Consider the following 22,598-nt stretch of genomic DNA (forward strand, 5'->3'; position numbering starts at 1 on the left):
ACCCGTGTGCCTGAGGAGGCTGGCTGCAGGAAGAGGGTTCCAGACTTGGAAAGAAGGCAATGGCTCCCAACGTTTGGTCCCAGGTGTAGACCTGGACATGGGCCAGACTCCATTCATGACCTCCTAAGGCCCTTGGCTAAATATTTGTTAGGATTGCCCGGAAAAAATGTTGGGAAACTTGATTCTGTTTACACATCCAGCCGAATGTCAGATTACTTAGGGGTTTAAGGTTACAAACATCGGCAGATCCTATCTGAAGTACTGACTCAGGGAAATCCATGTTTAGAATTCAAGGTGATAAAATGGGATAGTCTTTCTAATCCTAGCAGCTATTCTAATTAGGATTACAGAACCACTCAAGTGTGCTCTTCAGGAAATCCCACAAGCCAGTCCATCCCTTCAGCTCCATATCCTTGCTCCCCAACAGAATGGGTCCACTCCAAATCCTGGTGCTCGGCACCCTGGCCGCGTGCTGTGGGGCTGTGGCTGCACTCAACCCGATCCTCCCCCGGGCCTGCAATGACTTGGAAGTGCTAGCAGCTGCAGACTTTGCTCTGCAAGACATCAACAGAGACCAGAAGGATGGCTACATGCTGAGCCTCAACCGAGTGAGCGCTGTCTGGGAGCACAGACAGGCAAGTCACTATCGCCTCTCTGGGGCAGGGATGGGCGAGGGACTGGGCTACCTCAGACACAGGTCGGCAAGGGCTTTTGCGCTTGGGAACCTTGTTGAGAACCTGACAATGCACTGCTGTCTTCTGCCATGCATGCTTCCATGCTCTTGCTGCTATCAAGAGCAAGCAAGCTCGTGCTTGCTACCAAGAGCAAGTGCAAACGGCGATCCCACTCAGACACCTGCCTGGGATCCAGTGGCTTCAAGGTGTACTCACAAATACCTTGCTGGTGAGAAACCTAGTGCAAGGGCTGTCTTATCCAAATGTCATATCCTTTGGCTCTCAAATAAATAAATGGATAGATAGATAAATAAACAACCAAAACAAAACAAAAAGTAGACCTTTTTCAGTCCAGTCTTTATGGGTTTCAGCTTCGTGAGGGTTGTGCTGTGCTTCCCCACCCCTGCCCACAGGACAGCCTGGGGTCTCTGTTCTATCTCGTGTTGGACGTACTACAGACTGACTGCCACGTGCTCAGCAGGAAGGCGTGGAAGGATTGTGCTGTGAGGTCCCTGCACGAATCGGTAAGTGCCCATATTTAGGAACACCAGGAAAGAAGCCAGGTGCCCTCTGCTACAGGTACAGATTGTTCACCATCTGTCATTCTATGAATGTCCCTTTTGGGGGGTCACCTTGTGGTGCAAAGGGTTAAGTCCCTGTCTGTCTTGCTGGCATCCCATACAGGCACTGGCTGCTGTCCTGTGGTCTCTTTTCTGACTCACCCCCTACTGGGAAAAGCAGCAGGAAATGGCCCATGTGTTTTAAACCCTGCCAGCCCAGCCCAACGCAGTAGCCTAGCAGCTAAAGTCCTTGCCTTGCACACGCTGGCATTCCATATGGGCGCTGGTTCTAATCCTGGTGGCCCCGCATCCCATCCAGCTCCCTGCTTGTGGCCTGGGAAAGCAGTTGAGGATGGCCTAAAGCCTTGAGACTGTGCATCCACATGGAAGACCCAAAGGAGGCTCCAGCCTCCTAGCTTCAGATCAGCTCAGCTCCAGTTGTTGTGGCTAGTTAGGGAGTGAATCAGTGGACGCAAGACCTTTCTCTCTGTCTCTCCTCCTCTCTGCTTCTCTGACTTTGCAACAAAAATAAATAAGCCATTTTTTAAAAAAGTTCTGCCACCCATGTGCGTGACCAGTATGAGGTTCCTGGCTTTGGCCTGGCCCAGTCCTAGCTATTGCAGCCATTTGTGAAGTAAACCAAAAAATGGAGATCTTTTTCTCTCTCTCTTTCTGCCTTTCTATATAAATAAATAAATCTTAAAAAGACCATTAATGTCCCTCTTCACAGCCTAAAGAGACAGTACCTTGTACTTATTCTGATGTTGTTTAACCTGTATTAAAGAAGTTTCTGGAAAGTCCCACGGGATCGTGCTACCCAGAATTGAAAAGGTGTCTCCAAATTGGTTTTATTTTATATTTTTATTTACTATTTTTGCTTTTCTTTTTTAAGATTTATTTTTATTATTTATTTTTGTTGCAAAGTCAGATATACAGAGAAGAGGAGAGATAGAGAGGAAGATCTTGTGTCCAATGTTTCAATCCCCAAGTGACTGCAACAGCTGGTACTGTGCCAATCTGAAGCCAGGATCCAGGAACTTCTTCCATGTCTTCCACACAGGTGCAGGGTCCCAAGGCTTTGGACCATCCTCGGCTGCTTTCCCAGAGGGCAAGCAGGGAGCTAGATGGGAAGCAGGGCTGCCAGGATTAGAACTGGTGTCCATATGGGCTTCCGGCCCGTTCAAGTTGAGGACTTTAGCTGCTATGCCACCGCACCAGGCCTTGCTTTTCTTTTTTTAAAGTTGACTTTTTTCAAAAGATTTCATTCATTTTTATTGGAAACACAGATCATATTTATGGAGAGAACAAGAGACAGAGAGAAAGATCTTCCATTTGCTGGTACACTCCCCCAATTGGCTGCAATAGTCGGAGCTGAGCAGAACCAGAGCTAAGAGCCAGGATCTTCCTCCAGGTCTCCCACATGGGTGCAGGATCCCAAGGCTTTGGGTCGTCCTCAACTGCTTTCCCAGGTCACAAGCAGGGAGCTGGATGGGAAGTGGAGCAGCCTTCCGCTGACACCTGCATGGCCTGCACACTCTAGACAGGGGCTGACAGAGCAGAGCATGCCTGGGAACTCCCACATGTGTTTGGATCCCAGGCAGTGGGGGAGAGGGGCGTTATGACCCCAAGGTGGCATGCCGGCATGGTGTGCTGGTAGACTGGGCTTGGGGACTCATTAACATGCTTGAGTCCCGGGTGGACAGAGGGGTGCGGTCCCAGGTTGGCACATGTATCAGAGGACTGGTTATGGCATCCAGAAGACAAGTAGGGTTCCAGGCCAGCATGCCACCCTGCGAGAAGACTGGGCTGGAGAACCCATGTTCTTGTAGGCACAGGGTCTATAGATTGATTATGACAGGGCCTATGGGATGTGTGTGAGGGAGGATCTCTGAGGGAGTATGCTGCAGGTGAGGAATGACTTCTGGGGGACTTGCACCAACAAGGCCACTGTGCTTGCACGTAAGCAAGGGGGCTGAGACTGAGTGATTTGGATGACGGGAACTGAAGGATCTTTCTGTGTCAGACCAATGCACTCACACATGTGGGAAACCAGAGTTGGGTTAGTTAGCACTGACTACCACCATTAGTGTACAATAAAGTTAGGGCTGGGGGCCTACCTGGCAGGGTTTGACCACAGAACCTGCCAATGAGTGTCAGAGCAGGGAATGGGTCACTTTAGGCTGGGCCATGACACTAACAAGCATGCAAGAGAACCAGATCTGGGGGCAAATTCTGAGGGGAATATGGGGGCTCACCCCTGTACGACTGCAGCATCTGCTGGTTTACTCAAGAGCTGGGGATAGTGACACATCAAAATAGGTATGACCATGGAGCTCCCCGGCACTCCTGGGTACTGGGGTTGGGAAAGGACCAGACTGGTCCAGGCTGCAACAGCCACAGGTGCACCTGAGAATTGGGTGTGGGGTGGCCCAAGCCACAATAGCCACCAGCACACCCAAAGACCGAGACTGGGGCGTGAACTATACTGGGAAAGGGCTAGCACCTGCTGGCACACTTGAGATCTGGGTCTGGGAATGGACCTGTGGGGGAAACTTGGGAAACTCCCCTGGTGGGCCATCGCTCCTGCTGGTGAGCACATGACTCAGGGCTGGGTCTTGGTCAGGCCAGGCAAGGCTGCTCCACTTTCCAGCAAGTGTACAGGTTGGCTCTGGGGTGGCAGACCGGGCAGGTCCAGGCCCAACAGCACACTGCCATGTGTGGAAGCCAGGACGGGGTGTGGGCCATACTGGGCTAAACTATCACACCTACCAGTTTGCATGAAAGCCAGGAATGTGGGCAGACTGGGCAGGGCTAGGCAACATCCAAAGACAAAGGCCAAGACAGGGGATAGGATATGCCTGGCTGGGTCGAAGAAACCAACAACATGAGCAGGATCTGAGACTGGGAGCAGGCCACTTGGGGAGCAGCCTGGTTGGGCTGAGGTTCTTACTGGTGAGTGTAAGAACCAGAATGGTGGTGGTGAACCGGACTGGACAATGCTGTAGTATCCCTTGGCATGGGTGTGGACTGGGTGTGTGAGACTGGGCTAGCCTCCAGTACTTGCTGGTACTTACAAGAGCCAAAGTGTATGTGAGACTGGGCTAGCCTCCAGTACTTGCTGGTACTTAGAAGAGCCAAAGTGTGTGTAGAGCAGACCAGGCTAGGTCTCAGCATTCACTGAGCCACATGAAAGCTGGGGGTGGACCAGGCTGGGCTGTAGCACCCAACAGCAAGAGCTGGAATGGGTATGGGCTGGTCAAGCAAGCCCACTGTACCTGCCAGGACAGAAGGTGCGCCAAGTCAGGCTGGGCCAAGAATGCGCTGGTGTACTGAGATCTGTGCCTGGGAGGAGACCTGATAGAGGAGCTTGGGTAATTCCTCTGTTAGGATGCAGTACCTACAGGTGAGTGTAAGAACAGAGGTTGGGAGTAGCTCAGACCAGGCCAGGTTACAGAGTCCACCAGCATATATGTGGTTCAGGTCTGGGGGCAGGCTGTGCTGGGTCAGGTGAATGCCAAGGTGAGGCAGGCCATGCCAGACTGGACTACAGTACCCACCAGCACACATAAGACCCTGGAGAGGGATGCGAGTCTGGTAGAGGGAAGCCCGTACTCTCCTGTGGGGCTACTACTCCTGCTGGTGAGCATGAGAGCTAGGACTTGGGGTAGAACAGCCTGGGCAGGGCTACAAAATCACTGGCTTGCATGTGAGCTGGGTTGTGGGAGAGCTAGGCTGGGCTAACCAATTATACTTACTGGTGCATGCATAAGCCAGAGTTAGTGCAGGTTGGTATAGCTGGCAAATGCTAGGGGAAAATCATGAGAATTTAGACCACAGAATACCTGGAAAGTGCAAGATCTGGGACTGCAGATGGGCTTAATAGGGAAACTGTGGGCACACCTTTGATGGGCTATAGCTTCCACTAGTGAGCATTTGAACCAGAGTTTGGGGTGGGCCTGGTTGGACAGGCGGTGGCACCTGGCAGTATGAGTGCAGACTGGATAATGGGGTCAATCGGGCAGCACCCATTGATGTGTACAAGAACCAAATAAGGGGCTCGGCAGCGTGGCCTAGTGGCTAAGGTCCTCGCCTTGATCCCATATGGCCGCTGGTTCTAATCCCTGCGGCTCCACTTCCTCTCTGTCTCTCCTCCTCTCAGTATATCTGACTTTGTAATAAAAATAAAATAAATCTTTAAATAAAAAAAACAAGAACCAAATAAGATGCGGGACAGACTGGACCAGTCTGCTGCACATACTGGCATGTGCACAGAGACTGGGGGTGGGGCCTGGTGAGGAGTTTGCAGGGTGGTTCTGACTAGGTTGCAGTTCCTGCCAGTATGTGTGAGGGCCAAGTGTATGGTGGGCAGAGTTGGGCTGGGCCGGGGTGCAGTACACATTGGTTTGTGTAAAAGATTGGACTGGAGATAGAACTGATCGGGAAACTGCAACCACAAGTATGTTTGTAGGCTGATGTGGTTGATGGACTGAGCCGGATTCTGCACTGGCTGGCACACACAGGAGTCAGTTCTGGGGTCACCTCTGGCATAGATTCTTTAGGGATTCCCCCCACCAACTGGACTGATGGCCTCAAAATGCCAACTACAGGGAAAATTGCAGGATCTGTGGTCTGACCATGGAGTGCGTGTGTCAGAACTGGTCCTCCTTGGTTCCTGAAGCCTGTGCAGTGGATAGCATGTCCAGATGCACATGAGGGACATGACAGATCATTGAGCCCTGTAGAGGACATAGAGTACCTTGGATGGCAAAACAAATTGGACCACTCTCCCAATCAAGCATTGACAATGAGTATCTGGGCCAATGGAGACTCTAAGGTGGACATATCAGCCAATGAACCCTGGAAGGATTTCCTCAACCTTGCAATAATGAAATCAACAACACCTCTGAACTATCAAAACCACTTGGGCAGTGTCCATGGAACAAGCTCCACATTGGAAACTGTAGGAAGACATTGAGTGGCCATCCTACATTCCAGGTGCTAATGTAGTTGGGCTATTGGGACTGGCCCTCTCCCCTTCTCTCCTCCCTTCCGCCAGATACAGGAAGAAAAAAAAAAAAAAAAAGAAGCAATGGTCTCATCCAATTTTCTGCATTCCTTGACCCTTCCCACCCTGATCAGTGGTCCATAGGGGTATCTGTCCTTCTCAACTAAGTAAACATCACCAAAAATTTAAAAAAAAAAAATTTTTAAGTGGAGCAGCCAGGACATGAACTGGTACCCGTAGGAGATCCTGGCGCTTGCAAGGTGAGGATTTAGCCATTGAGCCATCATGCTGGGCCCTATTTTTAATTTTATTTATTTATTTATTTATTTAAAGATTTATTTATTTGATTACAAAGTCAGATATACAGAGAGGAGGAGAGACAGAGGGGAAGATCTTCCATCCGATGATTCACTCCCCAAGTGAGCCGCAACGGGCTGATGCGCGCCAATCCGAAGCCGGGAACCAGGAACCTCTTCCAGGTCTCCCACGCGGGTGCAGGGCCCCAAAGCTTTGGGCCGTCCTCTCCTGCTTTCCCAGGCCACAAGCAGGGAGCTGGATGCGAAGTGGAGCTGCCGGGATTAGAAGTGGCATCCATATGGGATCCCAGGGCGTTCAAGCCGAGGACTTTAGCCGCTAGGCCACGCCGCCAGGCCCTCTATTTTTTATTTTAATTAGCATGTAATGCTTGTACATTTTTAGGAAGTACAGTGCAATATATGCATGCATGCCTATAGTATAAACAGATCATATAAGATCATTATCCTCCTCCTCCTCTAACACTTCCCAGCCTTTCTCATCACCACTCTAAGTTCAAAACGACTTTTAAATCTTATATGTCGTTTGGCCATAGGGCTGGGGCAATAAGAGGCTCCTACAGTGTGGCTGCTGCAGAGGGTGCACCAGCCAGGCCGGACCAAATGCTGGGGGCTCAGGCTATGGTCACTGCTGCCAAGTGCTGACCAAGTCCTAGAGGATTCCAGGCCCAAGAGACTTCTTCATTCAGGGTAAATACACCATTAGGGAAGATTGGGAACTGCATTAAGGCTCTGACTCTACCCTGCCGCTATCATCTTGCAGCAGGAAGAGCCAGGGCAGTGTTTGGCCATGGGGCTGGGGTAAAAGAGCCTAGGTAGCATGGCTGCTGCAAGAGGTGCCCTAGCCAGGCTGGACCCAATGCTGGGGACTCAGGCCATAGTCACTGTTGCCAAGTGGTGATCATGTCCTAGGCTTTGGGGCCAGTCTCCATCTGCCTGCTGGTCCCCCGGCGGTGAGCTCTGGGGTTTTTAGGGTATGTAATTGCTGCCGAGGGACATTCAGGGATAAGCCCAGTGTGAGTGTAGGTGAGGGATAAATTCTATGTGATACCCAGCAACGGGCTCATGGAACTTGCTTGCAAGCATGGGGACTGAGACCTGGTGGTTTGGAGGGGGGAGAAGAAAACAAAAAAAGAGGCAAAGATTCTGGATGTGGAACTAAGGACTATAAAAATTATGGAAGGAAAGCTTTTTCTTTAAAGATTTATTTTATTTTTATTGGAAAGCTACATATACAGAGAGGAGGATCTTCCATCCATTGATTCACTCCCCAAGTGGCTGCAATGGCTGGAGCTGCACAGATCTGAAGCCAGGAGCCTCTTCTGGGTTTCCCACATAGGTGCAGGGTCCCAAGGCTTTGAATCATCCTCGACTGCTTTCCCAGATCACAAGCAGGGAGCTGGATTGGAAGTGGGGCCACCAGGATTAAAACTGGCACCCATATGGGATGCCGGCGCATGCAAGGAGGGAACTTTAGCTGCTAGAGAACTCTTTGTATTTGCTTACTTTTTGGTTTGTTTTGTTTTCATAAACACTGTTATGAAGTCTGAGGCCAGAGAAAGGGGTGGCGTCTGGTATGGGAACTCTTCAGGATGTTGTGGGAGTAGTTCATCAATCCTAGAATCTCAACAGCTTCAGAGTGATCCTTTCGGAGATGACCAGGAGAACTTGAATGCAGTTAGTTTCACTTTGATTCTGGAATTTTGAGTATTCTCATGCATTGACATGAACTGTACACATGGATGCCTGATAATAATATATTTGGGAAAAACAAAAAAACCTTTTCAAGTCATGTAACCAAATTTGTCAAACCACTTTAACTGATTTTGAAAAGCAAATAGCTCGGCCCAGCTCCACTTCCCATCCAGCTCCCTGCTTGCGGCCTGGGAAAGCAGTCAAAGACAGCCCAAAAATTTGGGACCCTGCACCCATGTGGGAGACCTGGAGGAGGATCCTGGCTCCTGGCATTGGATCAGCATAGCACCGGCCATAGTGGTTACTTGGGGAGTGAATTGTCAAACGGAAGATCTTCCTCTCTGTCTCTCCTTCTCTCTATATATATATATCTGACTTTGCAATAAAAAATAAATAAGGGCCCGGCGGCATGGCCTAGCAGCTAAAGTCCTTGTCTTGAAAGCGCCAGGATCCCATATGGGCGCTGCTTCTAATCCCGGCTGCTCCACTTCCCCATCCAGCTCCCTGCTTGTGGCCTGGGAAAGCAGTCAAGGACGGCCCACAGCTTTGGGGCCCTGCACCCGCGTGGGAGACCCGGAAGAGGTTCCTGGTCCCAGCATCGGATTGGTGCGTACCGGTCCGTTGCGGCTCACTTGGGGAGTGAATCATCGGATGGAAGATCTTCCCCTCTGTCTCTCCTCCTCTCTGTATATCTGACTTTGTAATCAAATAAATAAATCTTTAAATAAATAAATCTTTAAATAAATCTTTAAATAAATAAATAAAGAAAGAAAGAAAGAAAGAAAGAAATCTTTAAAAAAGAAAAGCAAATAGCCGATTAGCCGATTTACCCGCTATGGTTTTTACTAAGGTGACACAAGCTATCTTGACACGTACAAGAACAAGGATATGCTCACTCTAACATGACAGATGTTTAGCTCTGCACGCAGAGGTCAAAGAAGCTCCTGATGTGGTGAGGGCTTTACTACAGCTTCTTTCATGTCATGACCCTGGCACCTGTTACCCATGGCTTCCACATGTTCCCTACAGCATAACTGGAAGAGAAGTTTTAAATCCAAGCAAAGGATTTTCATAATATGTTTTGAAGACTTCCTGCATGCTTGAATTTCAACATTTTTGGCACAAAAATAAACTTTTTAAATTTCATTTGTTTTCACAAACTTTTTTGAAGTTCCTTTTTACACTCACACTGAATCATGAGGGAGGCCGATAAATGTATGTGTCCCAAGAAAAGATTAAACAATTGGGTGGTGTAGCTCCTTCCACATGAAATCATATAATCTCAAGTTACTCACTACATAAAAATAAATTGTGCAAGTTTCACATTGGAGGGATAGTATTTCATTTCATAGTGTCATATAATGCATTTGTTGGTTTCAGGTTTATGGACAGTGCAAAGCATTGTTTTACCTAAACAAGCCAAGAAGAATCGTCTATGCACCAGCTTATAACTGTACTCTTCGCCCAGGTAGGAAATGTTCATTTCAATGAAAGAGGGGAGAAAGCATTTAGCCAAAATTTTGCAAAGAGTGGATACGGCTTCCATCATGTTTATGTTATCTTCATTCCAGTGCAAGTTGTACAATATTTCTAGGACTTGCCTCCTCTCTGCATTTCAGCATGTTTGTTCCTCACACAGTTAATCTTCCTAAATCATTTTCAATAGCTTTCCATCGTGTCTGTCTCTCAACAAATCCTAAATGCTTAGCCTTCTCTATGTGGCATAATTTCTAGGACTGGTCCCTAGACTTGCTTCCTCTTGTTGCTGCGATTATTCCCTTGGCACCTGTTTTCTGCACTCATATTGCCCTCCGCAACCTGTGCTTCATCTGGCTTGCTATCAGCTCTCCTCCAAAGATTCCAGCTGTACCTAGCTTAATCATTCTGTCTGATCACACAATGATTCGACCATTTGTTGCTTTCTGGCTCACTTGCCTTTTTTAACCAGAGAGTTGCTTCCAATTTCCATTATGCCCGTCACTTATTTGTTTATCTAGCATATCAACTAAGCCCTTACTACACATCAGGTACAAGGTTGTGTGTTAGATACTGAAAGGTAAGACCCAACCTTGTAGGGCATCAAAATATTTTATAGATGCACTGGTGAAAAAAGATATCTAAATAACTGGGAAGAGCAAGTCTTCTGCCAATATGTAATCTCTTGAATAAAAGCCTTGGAGTAAATAAAGTTGTATGGGATGAAGAATATTTTGCTTTGATTTAATGGTTAAGCATGAAAACAAAATTGCCCATTATAGAAAATTCATGAGTTCGACCTTGGCAGCTCGGGTGACAGCAACCCTTAGCAGTGGTGGAGACCACTTGCAGAGAGTACCCAATCCAGGTTAGACCCAATGCCTGGGACTCGGCCCATGGGCACTGTTGCCACACAATGACCGAGTCCTAGGCTTTGGGTGGCCAGTGTGCCTATGGAGGCCAGTCTCCACCTGCTGGTCCCCCGGCGGTGAGCTCTGGGGTTTTTAGGATATGTAATTGCTGCCGAGGGACATTCAGGAATAAGCCCAGTGTGAGTGTAGGTGAGGGATGAATTCTATGTGATACCCAGCGACGGACTCATGGAACTTGCTTGCAAGCATGGGGACTGAGATCTGGTGGTTTGGAGGGGGGAGTCCATAACATCTATTTGGCCAGACTGATTCACCAGCCCACATGGGAATCCTGAGATGGACTGTTAGCATGGAGCATTACTGACTGCCACACATCAGTCCACATGAAAGCTATGGCTGGGGGCCTGTCTAGCAGGGCTAAGTACCAGTACCTGACTGAGTGGTGGATAAGGGGAGGGGTCACACTTGGCAGGGACAGGACACTAACCAGCACACAAGAGAACCAGATCCTAGGGTAGATTCTGTAGTGGAAGCGTAGGCCCAACCCTGTGGAAATACAAGTCCCACTGGTTAGCTCATGAGTTGGACTGGTGATGGACTGAGCTAGGTGTGACCATGGAACCTGCCATCACCTATGGCAGGTAAAGGCAGCAGCACCCAAATGTGCATCCTAAAAAAGGATGTGGGGTGGGCTGAGCTGCAACTGGAAGGGGGCAGACTGGGCAGACCTTAACTTACAAGGAAGAACAGAAATCAGGATGGAGCACACGTCAAGCCGAGCTAGGCTCTTACACCGACTGGTCTGCTTGAGCCAGGGATACTAGGCCACAACATCGAAAGCAAAGGCCAAGACAAGTGAGGGGCTATGCCAAGCTGGGTCACAGCAACCACTGGCATGCGTGTAATCTATGGTTGGGAACAGGCCTGATTGGGGAGCTAAGAAGACACCCTAACTGTTTTGGGGTACCCACTGGTGAGTGCAGGGGCTGGAGTGGGGGCTGTATTCTGGTCCGGACATGGCTGCCGCCTCCCTTGGCACAAGTGTGGACTGGGAATGGACACACCAGACTAGGCTAGACTCCAGCACCATCTGGTGCTCTGGAGGACCAGGGTAGATGTAAGATGGACTGGGCTAGGTCTCTACCCTACTGAGCCATGTGTGAGCCGTGTCTGGGTATGGATGAGCCTTGGCTGGGCTGAAATATCCAACAGTAAGCACCAGAATGGATTGAAGGCCAGTCAGGAAAGGCCACTGTTCCTGCTAGGACAGGAGGTAGACTAAGTAGGGCTGGCTCATGAACCCACTGGCATGCACAAGATCTGGCATTGGGAGAGGTTCTGATGGAGAAGCCTGGGCAACTCCTCTGGCAGGACACAGTCCCTGCAAGTGAGTGCTAGAAACATGATAGGGAGCAGCCCAGACCAGGCCAGGGAAGGTACCCATTGGCATACATTTGGCATAGGCCGGCGCAGACCAGGCTGAACAGGTTCACATCACCCATTGGCGAATCCGAACACCAGAACAGAGTGTGGGTCGGGCCAGGTTTGGTCACGACACAAGCTAGTGCACATTATGGAATGCCAGGGTGAGGTGAGCCATACCAGACTGGACTGCAGTGCCCAAATAGCACACGTGAGAACCAGGGAGGGAGGGAGGGGCAAAGCCGAGAGGGGGAATGTGGGCTCCCCTGCTGGACAACCACTCCCACTGGGAAGCGTGAGCTGGGATGGGGACAGACCAGACCAGGCAGGGCTACAACACCTGTGAGCCTCGTGTGAGCTAGATCAGGAGAAAGCCAGCTTGGGCTGATTGTTCCTACTGGTGCAAGCATAAATTAGAGTGGGTGATGGTTGGTTGGGTTATGCCGCAGCATCAGCTGGCAGGGGCTGGCACTGGGAACTAATTCTGTCCAGTGAAACTCCAGAACCACCTGGATAGTGCATAATCTGGGAGTGGGAGTGGCCTAGTAGGGAAATAATGGGCACCTACCTCTTGGGTTACCACTCCCACTGGAGAGCATGAAAAGCAGGAATGGGGCAGGGGTGGCTAGACAGAAAGGCACCTGCCAGTTTGTGTGTGGACTGGATAGTAGGTTGGTTGGGTTACACTAGTCTTCAGTGCCCACTGGCATGTATGAGAGCTAAATGGGATGTGGGACAGACTGAACAAGCCTATGGTACATACTGGCATGCATGGGAACCAGGGTAGGGGACAGGTCTGGTGGGGGTTATGGGGAGTCATCCCGACTAGGCTGTAGCTCCCACTGGTTTGCATGAGGGCTGAGTATGAAGTGGGCAGGATCAGGCTGGACTGCAACAACCATTGGTTCTCGTGGAAGATAGAGCTGGAAACAGAACTGACACAGCAATTGCAACCACCAACACGTGCATAAGCTGATTAGGGCGACGGACTGTGCCGGACCCTGTACTGGCAAATTCACACAAGAATCAGGTCTGGGATCACCTCAGACAAAATTTGTTTGGAGATCCCTCCAACTGAACTGCTGATCTGAAAAAAACCAGCCATGAAGAGAATACGTCAGCCAGTGGATTCTGAAGAGATTTCATCGTGCATGGAATGGCCAGATGGGCAGCAATTCAGAACTGTTGAACTACCAAAACTTCATGAGCAGGACCCTTGGAGCATGCCCTAAGTTGGGGACCTGGGATGGGATGGAGGCTGGGTGGTGCTTTTCTCTTAATCTCTTCCCTTACCCCAGATACAGAAAAAAATATAATATTAATGTGGAAACAATGGCCTTACCCTCTTTCCTGTTACCCTTGACCCTTTGTGCCTTAATCAAGTATGTAAAAATTACCAAAAGAATTAAAAAGAAAAAAGAAAATTCACTTCCAACAGCTATATCCCTTTCCAGAAAATGTCTTCCTTACTCCATCTTTTCAATGCTAGGTATTTTTTTTAGTATTCAATCTTTGCCTCTTCTGTAATCATTTGATGTATGATTGTTTATGGGGTTGAGAACCAATTATATTTTAAAACCCTTATCCCTGTCACCTACAGTTTCTCGAAGAAAGATTTACTTCATGTGCCCTGACTGTCCAATCCCCACTACAACTGACATGTCAAATCCTAAGGTTTTGGACGCTGCCATCATATCTCTTGAGAAATTCAACCAGAATAGCCCTTTGAAGCAATATTCTTTGGTTAAAGTCACCAAAGCTACTAGCCAGGTATGGTTAAAATGTCTGGGCCGGTTACACAGCAGTGTGTCTCATAATTGCCATTAGAGGTTCTTAAGCCAGGAAGAGGGCATCAGGCAGGGTCATTGGCTGGAACCCAAGAGCCTTTCTCTACAGTCTCTTTTGGTTAGACATGATGCACATTCCGTCGTGTTTCAGTTTCTGAATTATTTCATGGCATTTCCACTGGACTCATAGGACTCAATTTTGCCTCATTAATCCTAAGACAAGAAGAGAAAGTTATAATTTTCTTGCAGGATTCTACATAGATTTATTACTTACGGCTACATTTTCCTGTCTGATTGATCAGGAACCATTTAGCAAGAAAATTTTCATGCTGTGTTAAAGCCTGGAGTTGATATTGAGTTTCATGGATTAGAAGAAATGAAAGTTCGTTTGTAATTGGATTGGTATCACTGTCATACAGGAAAAAATCCACAAGATTAATACATAATAGAAAAAATAAGCTCCCCAAATGCTTATCTAAATCTCTGAGAAAACAAGAAGAATCTAACGATTATGTTTTCTAAATAACATAATCACAGCACACAGTTTGATCAATCCGAGGACTTGCAGGGACAATGGGTGTGGGATTGACAATGCACACAGAAAAGGATCGTTTCTGTGACTGTGATGATGCCAAACCTGAGTCTTCCACTAACATTAACTTTGTTTTTCGTATCTTAACTCTTGTCTCTTAACAGTGGGTCGTTGGCCCTGCTTTCTTTGTGGAATATTTAATTAAAGAGTCCCCGTGTAACAAATCACAGGCCAGTGGCTGCTCCCTTCAGTTCTCTGACTCTGTGAGTATTCCTGAACTTGTTCATAATGTAAGGACTTGTGTTTAAACACCATTTCTTAAATATTTGTTGAACTTAGATACAAGGTTGTCTAAAGAATGTGATACTTTTTCTCCCTTCAAGGAGCAACTTACTGTGTGTTAGATGAAGGCCAGATATAACAGGGGTTTTATCCTGTAGAAAGTACAGTTTTCATTTAGCAGTTTGATACAATTGCAAAAAGTAATCATTGGGGCAGTAAAAATATAGATAAGTCTCCTGGTGGTTGGTGATGAGCCCACTTGATCTGAATCAATTTGGTTACTCTGGGAATACACCATGCGGCTCTCTTCCTTGCGTTGCTCCGTAACAAGGACAAAGCCAAACAAGCCTATGTTCAGAGAATGCCTCCAAGATGAGGACAGTGCTTTGCAGCCACTTGACACCTATTTGTGGGGGATATAAATTGGCGTAATGTGTTGGAGCACTATTGGGCAAGAGGTACTGTTAAGTCTTTTTTCCTCCTTGTTTTCTGTTATAGAAAAAGCTTTATTATAATGAATTCATACGCCATTGAATTCCTCCTTTTAGGGATTACAATTCAGTGGTTTTTAGTAATATTCACAGAGTTGTGCCAGTCATTACTTTCTTATTTGTAATGTATTTTCATCAGTCTCCAAAAGAAATCCCATACCTACTAACAGTTATTGCTCTCTGTTGCCTCACGCAAGTCCTTCCAAATTGTTGGTCAACTTTCTGTCTCAATGGCTTTGCCTGTTCTGGGCATTTCATGTAAATGAAATTCTATAACATGTGATCTTCTATGTGGCTTCTTTAAATTACAATGATGTTTTCAATATCTCTCCTCTATATAGAAGTAGTTGCATCTCTCCCTTGGCCGAATTATATTTTATTATACAAATATTGCTTATTCTTAATCATTGCATAAATTGATGAGTATAAGGATTATGTCTTGCTATGTTTCCAGGGGAGACACACTTTTGTTTCTCGTGAGTCTATAGCTGAAGGTGAGATTGCTTTCTCCTGTGAGAGCTCTACATCTAACCTTTTGGCTGACTGTCATACTCTATCCCAGAGTGATTGCACCAGTTGCTGATCATACCAGCTATGTCTGAGGATTTTTATTTTATCACATCCTTGCCAACATTCATCATTATTTGTATTTGTTTTTGTTGGTTATGAATTGGTAGCTCACTGTGGATTTTACTTATATTTTCCCCACAGGTAATGCTGTTAAGCATCTTTTAATGTTACTTTTGATCTACTTTTTACTGGCCATGTGTATGCGCTCTTGTTCGTCCTTTTTAAAAATATTTTCTAATTTTTATCGGAAAGGCAGATTTACAGAGAAAAGGAAAAATAGAGAGGAAGATCTTATGTCTGCTGGTACACTCCCCAAGTGGCCACAATGGCCAGAGCCAAGCTGATCCGAAGCCAGGAACTTCCTCTGGGTCTCCCGCATGGGTGCAGGGTCCCAAGACTTTGGGTCATGCTCTACTGCTTTCCCAGGCCACAAGCAGGGAGCTGGATGGGAAGTGGAGCAGTGCCAGGATACAAACCAGCACCCATATGGGATCCCAGCACATAAGAGGCAAGAACTTAGCTGCTAGGCCATCGCACTGGGCCCACTACCTGTATTCTAATTGTTGAATTTTAAGATTTAAAAAAATATATATAATGGGTACAATGTATGATCAAACAGATAATTTTTAAGTATTTTCCTTCGTTCTCTGGGTTATATATTCAAATTCTTATAGCTATTTTTTTGAAGTACCAAAATTCTAAATTTTGTTAAGTTCTATTTTATTTATTTATTTATTTTGAATGTGGTTTTTGGGTGAGGGGGCACAGGCATTTTATATGTAGGAAATCATTGCCTAATTCAATATCACTAAGATTTAGAGGTTTGATAATATAATTCCCCAAATAATCTTGACCAGGTAAAGCAAATTGAAGGACTCTTTAATCCCAACCTAAAAACTTACATCAGAGCTACAATATTCAAGGCAGTGAGGAAATGGTATAAGGATATCTAGATCAACGTAAATTGAGAAAAAAAAATAAAATCTTTTAGTTAAGTCTATGGCTTATTTTGCCTTAATTTTATGTACATGGGTTGAAATATGATTTCAAATTCATTCTTCCATGTGTGCCCACCCAGTTGTCCCACAACTATTTGTTGAAGAATATCTCCGAATTTAATTGTCTTGTCATATTCATTGCAATTCAATGGCCTTTACCATACTCTTATACCCATACTCATACTACCTTGAGATTGGGAAATGTGAATCCTATTTTGTCTTTCCTGTTTAAATCATGCGGAGCATTCTGGATTATTTGCATTGTCATTATTGTTTTAGAATAAGTTCACTGACTTCTATGTTGATAAAGCAGTTGGAAATTTAATCCATTGAATTTGTAGAACAACATGGGAATGCTATCATCTTAACAATATCAGGTCTTCAAATCTAGGCCTATGTGATGTCCTTCCATTTGCTTAGGACCTATTTAATTTCTTTCAATGATATTTTACGGTTTTCAGTATGTAGCAGTTTCCCCTTTGCAGGGGATAAGTTCCAGGACCATCAATGAATTCCTGAATATGCAAATAGTACTAAATCCTACACATATGCTTCTTCCTATATAGACACATCATAAAGTTTAATCTATAAATTAGGCACAGTAAATGATTGACAATAACAGTTAATAATAATAGAAAAATATATACTATACTATAATAAAAGTTCCTTGAAAGTGATCTCTTTCTCGGTATTTTATTGAATATACTCACTCTTCCCCTCCTTTATATAAGATTACAAAATGCTTAAATGAAAAAATGAAGTGAATTAAATGATGTGGTTTTGTGGCATAACATTCGGCTACTAGTGATCTTACCTAAAGTCAACTATATATATATATATATAATGTGTGTGTATGTGTGTATGTGTGTGTGTATGTGTATATACACACACACACACATTAATACCCAGCATTAAGGCTCTTGCATCCAATGTGGAGGTTGAGAAAACTCTGTTACTCTAGTCTGACTTCTTTCTGTTTACAGGGCAATATAAGATTCTTTCTTTCTTTCGTGTAAAGATTTATTTATTTTTATTGAGAAGGCGGATTTACAGAGAGAAGGTGAGTCAGGGAGAAAGATTTTTCAACCACTGTTTCACTCCCCAAGTGACCACAATGGCTACAACTGAGCCAATCCAAAGCCAGGAACCAGGAACTTCTTCTGGGCCTCCCATGCAGGTGTAGGGTCAAAAGACCTTGGGCCACGCTACTCCACTGCTTTCCCAGGCCCCAGGCAGGGAGCTGGATGGGAAGTGGAGCAGCCAGGACACAAATCAGTGTCCATATGGGATGCCCGCACATGCAAGTTGAGAATTTAGCTATAGAGCCATCGCGGCAGGCCTTATTTTTATATTGTACAAAGGAATCATTTATGTCTCAGAAGGGAGAGCAGACAGAATGAGATATCATCATACTATCAGAATGCCGCATAATTTAAAACATGTGAGTTCATTATCTCTGGGATTCTCCATTTAGTATTTCCTGAGTGAGGCTGACTTTACACAGTTGAAATCATAGAAAGTAAAACTGTGGATAAGAGGAGACTATCAGTTCTCAGCCTTTTGGCTAAGATTAAGTGTGAAGAGCAGACTATGGTACTTATCTTGACAGATTTATTTCATGAATATTTTATCCTCTTCATAATTAATTAATATAATGGATTTCATTACAAGTATATATAAATGTATTTGTTTCTTTAATAATGATCAACATTGGGCCCAGAATGGTAACCTAATGGCTAAAGTTCTCACCTTGTATGCACTGACATCACAGATGGGCGCCAATTCATGTCCCAACTGCTCTACTTCACATCCAACTCCCTGCTTGGGGCCTGGGAAGACAGTCAAAGGTGGCCCAAAGCCTTGCACCCACGTGGGAGACCCCAAAGAAACTCCTGGCTCCTGCCTTCGTATCGGCTGAGCTCCAGCTGTTGGAGCCATTTGGGGAGTGAACTAACGGATGGAAGATCTTTGTCTCTCCTTCTCTCTGTAAATCTGCCTTTCCAATAAAAATACATAAATCTTCAAAAAAAATCTTCAAAAAATGATTAACACTGTATACTATAACCTTGATGGACTTATTTATTAATTCTGATAGTTTTATAGTGGATTCCTTAGGATGTTCTATTTGCCAGATCTTGCCATTTGTAAACAGAATTGTTTCACTTCTTCCTTTCCAATCTGGATGTCACATGTTTATCTGAGGTTTACATGTTAAGTGCACACGCACAAATGCCCCTTTGGGTTCCACTCTGGTGGAAACACAGTTAGCCCTGTGTATTTGGGGAGGTCAGCAAATGCTAGCCAGGGTTGAAGTGTCCAGGTTATATCTGGTGCTTGTTCCAGAAGGCTCCTCTCTAGAAACCCTCTTTGTAACTGGGTGTTAAGGAGAAGAGAGAGTAAAGCACAATTCCCCAAGGATTTACTACTTAATAACCTTGCCTACCTTATAGAAATTCCAGCATTTTTGTGTGTTCTGAAAAAATGTGACAAAGTTATAGTTAAGCTATCTGTTCAGACACATTTTAATACATTTTATATGAATATTCTGAAGAGTTCTTCAAAAATTGAGGCAATGTTTTATCACAGTATTCTAGTTACACTTGAATATGTGCATGTTTTATAATTCTAAAGTTTCTCTTTCAGAAACCTACCCTAAGGAAGTAACAAGGGATATCTGAAAAGATACAGATTTGCCATCTAGACAAGAACAACAGAAGTAAAGTCAATCTAATTGTCCAGCAAGAGAGTTTGTTATGTAATAGAAAGGAAATCATAGAAAATTTTCAATACCACAAAATGACTTACAAAATATACTAAGTGACAAAACAGAGTTATGAAATAATGTATGTGATAAATTGTATTTTGTATAAAAAAGGAATTGGCATAGGAAAAAGCATGGGAAAAAAGAAAACATTGCACTTCACAAGTACTTTTCAAGCGATTAAAAGTTTATTTTTTTCTTGTTTATCTTTAAGTAGCTACTTATTGCATTTGTAGTAAAATGAAATTTTATTTTCAAATAGAAGATGAAGCTGATGAGAGGGGTTTTGTAAGAGCAGAAACAACTCAAGTGGATCATGCACGAGAGGCTGTTCCATGAAAGAGGAAAACATATTTTCCAATTGATCCAAGGCCAAGAAGTAAAAATGCTATAGAGACAACTTCCTGTTCTCAACAAAGAATTTTCCAATAATCAGCTTTTGTTCCTCAAGAAACAATGAGCTTGCCATCACCGGAAGCAAGTTAGCCTAGTTTGTCTGATTTCTTAGCAGGGATGACTAGGGAGAATTGGATCAAAGCCTGCCTACTCCATCAGCATATAAATGTTGATTGGCTGTGAATCTATACAAGCTGATTTTCACATGTGATCAGTGATCTCAATCCATGACATTGTATTTTCCCTTTTGTTCAGCCCGTTGGCCTTTGCAAAGGTTCTCTGACTCAAACTGACTTAGAGAACTTTGTGTCCGTGACTTGTGACTTCTTTGCAACACAGGTACGTTTCAATCTAATCATTTGTCTTCCAGGAAAGAAAAGAGTAAATTGTCCATATGTAGCTGACACTTCACCCACCTCCTCCTTTGATTTTCCCAAGATCCATGATCACCACTTTTCTCTGGCTAAAGCACAACCCCAGGCCACACTCATCCAACACTTGTTCTGTTTTTCCTCCTGTAGCATGAGGAGGACACACTCCAAAACAAGGAACTGTCAGCCTGCGTTGCTCAAACCTTGGAGGCATTCAGTTCCACATTCCATAGAAACCTTACCCCAGCTACAGTGGGAGAGTAATTGCCAGAAATGTTTATGGAGCACTCACTATGAGTTAGCCTACTGTATCTGGGAGGATAGGTGACGTGGGCTGATTGGGTTCCAGTCCTGCTCTGTCACCTGTGACCTATGTGATCATGGGCATATTGTATTATCTGAGTCCTGGTTGCCCCATTTGGAGAAAGGTATTGCACCCACCCCTCACTGAGACTCCTTGAGAAGCATTGCAGAAGACCTCCATAACAGGCGTGGCACAAAGTACGCAACCAGTCAAAGGCATCTGCTGCCGCCACAGCTGAGAATAGGTAGACAGCTTTCCCAGGACCTTTAGCAAGCCCTTGAACCTTTCCAGACCATTGTCCAGCTCTGGAGAAACGTGGTTTGTAGCTAAGCTTCTGAGGATCTTGGTTCCCCTGGCACTTACTGGTTTTGCTTGTCAAGCTTTTTCACCAGGAGACCCATCCCTTTAGCTTGTCTTCCTATGGGAACCTCCCATGAGACAGAAACAGACTAACTGGGCCTGGTACTTAGCACAGCAGAGCTTTCCTTTTATTGGAAAACATTCTTCTTTCAGGCACCTGCCCCTGGAACTCAAAACTCTGCTGGTAACCAAGGACCTTCGACTCTTTCCAAGGAGCAAGAGCCCCACCAGGAAAATGTAGCAAGCACCGTCACCCCCTCTGAAGCCGTACCAAGAGGAACTATCCAGTACCTCCCTGACTTGGATGATGAGAAGTTGAAAAACTCCCAGGGAGAGGGCTCTCGTGAGGCCTTCCCGGTGCAGCTGGATCTAACCACAAATCCCCAGGGAGAACCCCTGGATGTCTCCTTCCTCTTCTCAGGGCCTGTGGAGGAGAGGCTGGTTGTCCTGCCTTTCCCTAAAGGACAACACCCTGCCGAATGTCCAGGGAAACCCCAGGATGCCAACCCTCTTGTCTTGCCACTGTGAAACCAGTGGATTCCATGGCAATGCAGTCCTTTGTACAAGATGAAAGGTGGGAAGACAGTGACACAGAGAGACTTCAAGCCTAGGGTAACCTAATAAAGTGTGTTTTTCTGATTCCTGAGTCTCAACATGTTGACCCTGTCCCTGGACTGCACTCTACACTGGGCTACTCACTGGGCTACACCCCTCCCCTTGCTAGATGGCATAGTCTCCTGCCATAGATCCAGGCCTCCCCACAGTCTCAACCAACATCTGTGCTAAAGCATTCCATGAGTGAAGGTGCTTTTCCTAGACCCAAGGGATATGGGGAGACCCAGCAATTCCATTCTCTCTACATGGCCTTCAGCCACAAGATGAAGTTTAGCTGGGTATTACTCTAACATTTCCAACCCTCTGCGTCTTTCATCTGCCTGTAAGTCTCTGGACCTCAACAGGGATGCCCCTTGGAGAGGTAACATGTGGCAGACGAGTGCACTGTGGCCTGTGCCAGACACCGTGGTACCACAGACCACAAGAATCCTCATTACTATTACAATTGCTCTCAGTGAAGGTGCTAAAGGCCAATTTTGACGTTCAATCAGAGTTCTCTTTTTACATATTTAAAACAACATGTGAGGATAGGCTGATGGGGCGATGGACTGTATTGGACCCTATACTGGAAAGTACATCCAAGAATCTGGTCTGGGATCACTTCAGATGACGTTTCTTTGGGGATTCCTCCAATGAACTGCTAGACTCAGAACCCCAACCATGAAGAGAATTGCAGGTTCCATGGTCTGACCATGGAATGCATGTGTCAAAGCTCAGCTGCCTCAGTGGCTCAGACGGAGCAGTGGACAACATATCCAGGTGCACAGAGAGGATATGGTAGTACATTGAAACCTGCATAGGACACCTGGTACCGCAGCAGAGGACAGAACAAATTGTTCAACTGCCCCAGCCAAGTGTTGGCAATGACAATCTAGGCAAGTGGAGAAGCTGAGGTGGACTATTTCAGCCAGTGGATTCTGGAGAGATTTCATCGTGCTTGAAATGACAAGGTCAGCAGCAATTCAGAACAGTTAAACTATCAAAATCACTTGAGCAGTCCCCTCAGCGCAGGCCCCCCATCGGGGACCCTGGGATGAGTGGGAGGGTGGGTGTTGCTTTTCCTTTTATCTCTCCGCTTCCCCCAGATACAGGCAGGAAAAAGAGAATGTGGAA

The 22,598-nt window shown here is 45.7% G+C and overlaps 1 protein-coding gene across 2 annotated transcripts; it reads left to right on the plus strand.

Annotated features, from left to right (window-relative positions):
* Positions 1–428: 428 nt before the first annotated feature.
* FETUB (fetuin B) lies at positions 429–21,463 on the plus strand. 2 transcript variants are annotated; one of them, XM_058662205.1, is made up of 7 exons: positions 429–635; positions 1,088–1,198; positions 9,629–9,716; positions 13,619–13,788; positions 14,502–14,618; positions 20,091–20,174; positions 21,024–21,463. In XM_058662205.1, exons 1-7 carry the CDS (start codon positions 429–431, stop codon positions 21,396–21,398), a joined length of 1,152 nt encoding a protein of 383 aa, XP_058518188.1. In that variant the 3' UTR covers positions 21,399–21,463. The 2 variants fall into 2 exon arrangements, with proteins under 2 accessions (XP_058518188.1, XP_012784173.2); XM_012928719.2 differs by having other exon boundaries at positions 14,502–14,600.
* Positions 21,464–22,598: the final 1,135 nt, after the last annotated feature.

This window comes from Ochotona princeps, chromosome 3, assembly GCF_030435755.1.
Source record: "Ochotona princeps isolate mOchPri1 chromosome 3, mOchPri1.hap1, whole genome shotgun sequence".
NCBI lineage: Eukaryota > Metazoa > Chordata > Mammalia > Lagomorpha > Ochotonidae > Ochotona > Ochotona princeps.

Excerpts from the sequence above, each read along its gene's own strand:
- FETUB (XM_058662205.1), top strand. The coding sequence starts at position 429 with ATGGGTCCACTCCAAATCCTGGTGCTCGGCACCCTGGCCGCGTGCTGT. Across the intron at positions 1,199-9,628 it reads TGAGGTCCCTGCACGAATCG|GTTTATGGACAGTGCAAAGC; the intron begins GTAAGTGCCCAT and ends TGTTGGTTTCAG. Across the intron at positions 20,175-21,023 it reads GTGACTTCTTTGCAACACAG|GCACCTGCCCCTGGAACTCA; the intron begins GTACGTTTCAAT and ends TTCTTCTTTCAG.